General features: G+C 40.7%; 1 protein-coding gene across 7 annotated transcripts in view; it reads left to right on the top strand.

The window, feature by feature from the left end:
• shank2b (SH3 and multiple ankyrin repeat domains 2b) overlaps positions 1 to 7,930 on the top strand; it is a 125,512-nt gene that overhangs the window by 87,628 nt on the left and 29,954 nt on the right. For 5 of the 7 annotated variants that reach the window (XR_001290549.1, XR_001290550.1, XM_013914491.1 and 2 more), the window contains 3 exons: positions 2,775 to 2,910; positions 3,884 to 3,964; positions 4,075 to 4,083. Coding sequence is in view for 5 of the 7 variants with exons in the window: in XM_013914491.1 (XP_013769945.1) it covers positions 2,775 to 2,910; positions 3,884 to 3,964; positions 4,075 to 4,083 (226 nt within the window). In the remaining 2 variants the exon portion in view is untranslated. The remainder of the gene's footprint in view (positions 1 to 2,774; positions 2,911 to 3,883; positions 3,965 to 4,074; positions 4,084 to 7,930) is intronic. The other 2 variants (XM_013914492.1, XM_013914490.1) reach the window with 1 other exon arrangement.

Here is a 7,930-nt window from a genome sequence, read left to right as displayed (position 1 = left end):
CTCTCCTCCAGGTTGTTCCTCCTGAGCACTCTCAGAAAGTGGAGACGCTGCTGGGCCTTTTTAACCACCGCCGTAGTATTTGCAGTCCAGGAGAGGTCATCAGATATCTGCACGCCCAGAAACCTCATGGAGTGTAGCCTCTCCACACAGCTCCCGTCAATGTAAAGTGGGGCCGGGTCTGCTCTGCCCTTCCTTCCTTCACGATAAGTTCTTTAGTTTTCGTGGTGTTCAGTTGGAGGTTGTTAACTGAACACCACTCAGTCAGTCTGTTGACCTCATCTCTGTAGTCCGACTCATCCCCCCTTGAGATGAGTCCAACCACTGTGGTGTCATCCACGAACTTTATGATGGTGTTTGAGAGATGGGTAGGGGAGCAGTCGGATCTGAGGAGTTTGGAGGCTCAGTTGACATCTTGGGGTGTTTGTGATATGATTGTGTTTAGTTATACATCAAAGTATCATCAGTGTGATTTTACAGATACAGTGAAATAGGTAGTGTAAAAATGCTAACATAACTTATCACTATTTAATCAACATTTCAAAATCAGACAAGATATATTTGCATATTTTACAAAGTTTTGAACACTTTTAACATAGTAGAGTTACTATTGCTGCTTTTGCTTATAGTTTAATGTTCGGTGAGAGAAATCTAGTCGGTTTTGTGCTTGAACAAGTGCATAAAAGTCAGGTTCACTATCCAATTATTCTCTTCCACTTAACCTTATCAGGATCACCTACTCCAGCTACCATAGGGCAAGAGCTGGGGAACACCCTGGCACAGTGCTAACACAGAGAAACGGATAACAACCCCACCGCCATGCTGCCCCATGGCTCGGTGTCTTAGGTGGAAATATAAAGGTCAAAATCCATCACTGGGAATGTTTACTAACATATAAAGCTAGCCATCTTCTGGGCATCTCGCTTGATGTATGGAACGTTCTCCTCTTTAAGAGAAGAATGAAAATCCAGCACTGATACCGACTTAAAGTGCTCGATAACAAATTGCAACAAACTGTGATTCAGTACTCTTGCCCTGATGGAGTTAGCGGTTTTGGTATAATAATACAATCCACTTTAAAAGTCCAACTTTTTTGTACAGCCACCATCACAGCTGTGTCACAGACATCACAGCTTTCCTCCAAGAACAAAAAGTCCAAATTGTTTCTTTGTTTTTATTTGAAGCTTCAGATTTCTCACCGTGTCCTTGAGCCATTATTATATGAGCTGATGTTTATGACGTATACATGGAGAAACATAGAGGGCAGCAGCCAGGCTCCTTTATGAATATTGCAGCTATGAAGATTTTGTTGATTCCTTCAGCTGCTTATTTTGAAAATTGTTAATCAATTTCCTGGTTTTATTGTCTTTTATTTGGACGTACAGGGGTGTAAGAAGTCTGTTCTCTTGTCTGTCACTGTTATGTAGAAGGAGATTGTACAACTCTGGCCTGTACGTTGCTGTGAAATAAAGTATTTGTCCTTTCCTGAATGTTTCAGATCATCCAACTAGCTTTAATATACATTAAAAATAACCCCTGTGAATACAGAATGAGTATTTAATTCATTAAGGTCAGTTTTCATGATTCAGCAATAAGAAAGAGATTTTGGCAAAAATTGGCAAGATGTCAAAAGCATCTTGATCATCACCGAGACTTTTGGGGAAATTATCTGTGACAAAAGTCCCCGAGACAAAATGTAAACTTTTTGGAGGTTTTGGACGAGCTACGTCCAGATGAACAGAATCAACCTTTTGGGATTTACTTACCTGGATGATTGAGCATGCATCAAGACACTTTGATTAAGGCTAAGTGTAAAGAGAATTGTATGCAGCCCGTGGGTGAACCCTGGGTAATTACCAGGATTTGTATCTTGTTTTCTCATGACAAGCGTTTATCCACAAAGCTCAATATTTTGCTTTCAACAGAATTTTGTTCCAAAGGTGTTTGAGTGGTTTTTGTAATTATGTGATCTTTGCAGATTCCAAATCCTAAAGCAACGTAGCAACAGTCCTAAATTTCCTTCATTTAGACAGCTTCTCGGTTTGCAGACTAACACAACATTTTTCAGCTCCATGCGTCTCAAAGCTGCTTTTATAATTCTATGAAAGTTTTTGTGATCGAGGAATGGTTCACACCAGCCGGTCTTTCAACAGGTTTGACAACGGCACAAGTTTGTTTTTCATGCACTTTGCAGGTTTTAATTTAGAACATTATATACACGTTTCTATGATATTGTGAAGAAGAATTACAAGGATTTAATATGTTTCAAAATCTTTTAATGGCAAATAAATAAATTAGTTTTGGCCACAGCTGTAGAGAAGATCAGTGCTGGTCAGTCACCGAACTTTGTAGATCTTCATTTATACATTTATGTCCTTAGACAGAACATCTGACTCAAACTAGCTCATGGCACAGTTGTTAGCACAGAGACTCACTCGCTTTAACTGCCTGAAATATGTCTACACAGTGTGTTTAATAAAAATACATTTTAGTAACGTTTTAAATCAAACTAGTGGATGTGGTGGCTGGAGAGACAGTTTACCAGTCTGGTTGGTTTCCAGTAGAAAATGATGGTTTGCACTGTGAAGCCATACTTGCACTTTTCACAGTTTCTTGTATTGAATTTTGCATCTTCAGATTTAAACGAGCAGCAGTTTTCTCCCACACAAAGCTGAGGTGTCGGTCCAGTGTTTACGTGTTTGTGCTGTTCATAAATACGCAGTTAATAACATGAGCAAAGATGCAGGATAAGAAAACTTTTGGTTTGTTTGTGGCAGGTGAACCAGGAGAATGTGGTGAAGGTGGGCCATCGACAGGTGGTCAACATGATCCGCCAGGGAGGCAACCGGCTCCTGATTAAGGTGGTGACAGTGAGCCGGAATCTGGACCCCGAGGACACAGCACGCAAAAAAGGTACAGGGACTGAAAATGGCTGCCAGTCGTGTTTAGACATGGATTCGAGAATATAATCGTCATGAGGTGCTTCAGCTGAGGAGCAGCAGAGCACAGCTGTAGCATACAGCCTGCTGTAGTACAGTGCTGTGTGAACCTGATCACAGATGTACCTCCTGTATTAAAATATTAAAGGGACACACTGACTGATGATTTAGTTCACTATTATCTGTATAGCTAGAAGAAATCTCAGCGCACTATGTGTTGTCAAGCAAATCCTCTTTAATATCCAAACATCCATCCATTTGCTCCCACTTTTCCAATTCAGGGTCCCGGGAGGAGCTGGAGCCTATCCCAGCTGTCACAGGGCATGAGGCAGGGTGCACACATATAGAGACCGACCGGTCACGCTCAGATTCATACCTACAATAAATTTATAATAAATTTGGACTGTGAGAGGAAGCTGGAGAGACATGGTGAAAACATGAAAACTCCAAGCAGGATCTCCTTGATGTGAGGTCACAGTGCTAGAGACCAACAGAGGTCAGCTAGAGGTCAACAGGAAGAGACCTCCAACAAAGCCATTATCAGGGAGGTCATCTACTGAAACTGGTTGGGGGGGAAAGAAGGACTGTGTAATAATACCCCTCAAAGACCATGAGAAACCGGACCAACTCTGTGCTTAGGATACAAACAGCAAACACGAGAGGTCAGACCAGGTGGTTTTAATACAAACTAGACAAAATCTACACATGGAAATAAGCAAACCTTTAAATGTTTGTCAAAAATCTCTGATCAGAATATTGCTTTTGTCTCTGTGTTGTTCTGATACTATTATATTTTCCTATCATCAGAAAATATTTCTAATTTGATCCTTTTCCCTCAGTGAAATTTGACTGATCGATTAAAGATTTACCTGAAAAGGTGTGACGCCTCCAGATCACTGCAGATGACCTGCCTGCTTTTGGTCACATGTCTGTTTCTCTCTGCTCAGCTCCTCCACCTCCAAAGAGAGCCCCCACCACAGCCCTGTCAATGCGCTCAAAGTCGATGACGTCTGAACTCGAGGAACTCGGTAAGAGCTGCAGTTTTGACTCTGGTAACTCACAATGGCAAATGGGAGCAAGTGTCTCACAGAAGATCTTTTTTGTACCTCTTTCTCATGGTTGGTTAATCTCTCAATAGTGGATAAAGGTAAGCAGATAATGCTGTATAACCTTCTGCCATCCATTATGCCCAACTGCATATTCATTTGCTCACAGTGGCTGATTGAGGCTTTCGTTCAGACTAATGCAATATGCGTTTCCATCATGTGGTCACTTTAGTTTGCCTTAAAGAAGAAAATAGAAGAAAAACGCTTTTCCTCCCTCATCTCCTCTCCTCCTTTGCATGAAGTGCTCTTGCTTCTGGATGCCCACACTCATCCACACTCATGACTTGTTGCTTCTGCTGCAAAGAGCAAACGAGTAAAAAGAGCATTAGTGTGACTGTATCGTCTTCGTCTTTCTGTTTGTCCGTGTGTACGATGTAGTGCTGGGCGATATGACGATATATATTGTGTGGACAATAGAAAAGTGTCTATTGTGCCTTTCTATCGTTTCTAACCTAATTTTTATAAATTATTACATAAAATATATCATTAACCCTTTAAAGCCGGTCGGAGCAGCACGCTCCGTTTTGCGTAAATCCCTGTAAAACCGGAACCGTGTAAGCTAGCGCAATAATTTTTTTTGCATATGAAACCGGAGGAGTTGTACTTACATCTGATGCCATCAGCTTGTCCTCGGTCACGGTTTCCTTCCACACATAGCTTTGCAAAGAAACAAGCAACAAAAACATAATATTCCAGAAACAGGCTTTGCCGATCCGATCAGTTGTTCATAACACTTCCTACGTTGGAATAGACGTCAGTGCGAACTATCACATGTCCGCCATTAACTGGCCAGAACCGGAAGTGACGTCATTTTCACAGAAAATGTATTTTATTTACCTTTAGGGCCTTATAAGCCTATGCTGGAGTTTTTTTTAAAGTCATGTTTGACTTTATGCTTTTCTGTATCACTTATAACTCAAATTACGCTGTTGGAAATAGTTTATTTTGATGCACATGCTGTTTTTTTTGCAAATTTGCATTATAATATTTATTTTCATTTTTCCTGCAGTATATAAAAATTAGTGTATCTCAAAAATAAAACTATGAAGACACTCAAAATACATTTCCTGTGGTGGGAAACTATTTTGTGCAACTTTTTTGTATTTGCAGTTTTGAGGGATAAACCTCTTAAATTTCTCTAACTAGAAATATATGTAAAGAAAACCCCAAAAACAATTTTCAAATTTTTTTTGCACTTTTCTGCAATTTATGTAGTTACTATGGACTTAATGCATACGTATTATTAACATTTGGGCTATAACAGTTGTATTGATGTATAGCAACTTGAAATGCTCCCACAAATGGCACTACAGCATGTAAAAATATAAAGATAAGTTCTGGCAGACTTGGTTCTATGGTAGGTCTTAAAGGGTTAAATAGCCTGTGGCAAATATATTAGTGTTGTCTTCTCACTATACATACTCTTAACTTTATGCAAGAGAAAATAAAGTATAAAAAATAATATTTTTCACAAAGAAACTCCGTCTTGTGGTTTTGCGACATGGTGCTGCTTTACGTGCACCCGGATTTGCGACATCCTTTACAGTAACTCAAAACGATGGACGAGCGACAGGTTGCAGTTTCATGCCCGGACATGCAACAGGCAGACACAGCTACACAAGCAGCCCAAGAAGAAGCACTTTTACCGAAAAGAGGGGGTACGTCTGTGATTTGGTTACATTTTGAGTTCAACAGCACCAACACAGAGCAGAAGACGCCCATTTGCAAGCTATGCTATAAAATTATTCCTGCACTCAATGGCAACACAACAAATCTCTTCTATCACCTACAGAAGGTCCACGAAAAAGAATACTCAAGATCAGAAAATCCGAGCTAAACCAAGTTGTGGAACGACGGGAGCAAGTTGGGAAAAGAAAAACTATACCAGCTGAAGATACAGCAGTCTTTCGCACAAGGCACGCCGTATGAGAAAACGTCCCAGCGCCATAAACAAATCACAGGAGCCGTCTCGCATTTATAAATGCAAGACGGCATTTGTACATTTCTAAAGGCATGGCCCCTGTTTATGTAGCTGAGAAGGACAGCTTTCGTGACCTCGTCAAAGTCCTTGATCCGAGGTATGTTATGCCCGGTCCTAAGCACTTCAGTAAAGTCGAGTTGCCTCGCTTATATGACGCATGCCGGGCCAAAGTAGAGAAGGATGTTTGCAGTATCGTGCATTATGCCTTGACGACTGACATATGGACGAGCAGAGATACGCAGCCCTACATGAGCGTAACCATCCATGTCATTAACAAAGACCTCTGCGCTCGTTTACAGACTGCGTACTTTCCAGGTGACCACAGGTCAGGTGGTATATCGTGATATATATTGTTATCGTGACATAAAATAATTCATATCGTGATAAATATTTTTTCCATATCGCCCAGCACTAGTACGATGTACATTTTAGAGGTGTTTTGTGTTGTCCTGACGCCTCATGACAAACAGCAGAGTTAGAGTTTCTGAGATGATGCGTTCAAAGGAGACACAGGCCTGAAAGGAGGGCAGCCATGAAATGTGAAAGGAGCATTAGAAGAGGACAAACAATCAATTTATGAGTACCCACACGCATAAATGTCCTACCTTTCCCAGGTGAAGAAAGGTTTTTGGATGTTTGATTTTTACCTGATGTTAAAGTTGTAACCCTTCTTATTATAGTCTGAGGTGATGACACCTGTCGTTACCGTGATGACACAAATCATTGTTGAGCTGATCCTTTGGTAGACAAACAACAAACAGCAGCAGGTGGATCTCTTTCCACTGTAGCCAAAGGTTTTTAAACAGAATTTAGTAAGTAATAACTTGTGACTGATGTCACGCTGAACTTGGTTTGCTTGCAGAGGACGTGGATACATGCAGTTTGTTGCATGTGGTTTTTTAAAGCTTGCTGTGGTTGCTGCTAGCTGCTCGATTCAAACTGATCTGCTGGCAAACCCAAACTTACTTTGACTTGTTAGGCAGACACATGTTAAAGGAGACCTGTTAGAACTTTTAACCTTTTTTTAAATCTTTGGACTAAAGCAGCATCGCACATGGTCCAAAATAATTGTTATTTGTCTTACACTTGGTCTATGTGCAGCTCATCAGACAGATATCATGGCAAAATGTGCAGTAGACACACATGTCCACTGTGTCCGTGCAGAAGTTGCTCTAAGCTGCAGTAACAGCACGGGGGGGATATTTTATTTGTGTTTAAACAGGCATAACTAACACATTTACATATAAATTTGTGCTGTCAGCGTTAATCTAGTTAAAAAGATGTTAACGGCATAACTGCATTAACGCAGCAAATCTCCGTTAGCAAGTTACCGCGGATCGCCCCTCGCGTGGCGCTGGACCGCGCTGACGCCATGCAGCCCCACGCACAGGGCGATCTACGGTAACTCGTTAACAGACATTTGCCACGTTAATGCAGTTATGGCGTTAACGTCTTTTTAATTAGATTAACGCTGACAGCACTAATGTAAATACACATTAGCTGCCTAGCTTCATCGTTTCAGCCAATTACGAACCTTAGAATCTACTTCATACATTTTTTACTCACTGCTGACTTCTTGACTTCAAATGTATAATGCATTTGCATGTGTGCATGCATGAGTGTCCATTTCACATTTTGGAGAGGCACAGTGTGAAATGGACACTGTGGAATACACGTTTTGCTGTGATGCTGGGTTGCATCAGTTTATTTATTCTTAATGAAGTCGTTTTTTCGCTCCCACCTCCCACTCACCAAACACTCTTCTGATTGGCTACCACATGCAAATAAAAAAAACTATATATACAGATATATAGTTGACTGCATTTAAACTGAATATGATCACACCATCATGTCATCATATCCAGGAAGTTGTTTCCATAATTTCCTAATAATAATTTCAGTTTCTC

Source organism: Pundamilia nyererei, unplaced genomic scaffold (assembly GCF_000239375.1).
Source record: "Pundamilia nyererei isolate P.nyererei 1_Seehausen unplaced genomic scaffold, PunNye1.0 scaffold00200, whole genome shotgun sequence".
In the NCBI taxonomy this organism is placed as follows: Eukaryota; Metazoa; Chordata; class Actinopteri; order Cichliformes; family Cichlidae; genus Pundamilia; species Pundamilia nyererei.
Note: the sequence above shows the minus strand (reverse complement) of the source record. Positions and strands in the feature narration are given on the sequence as shown.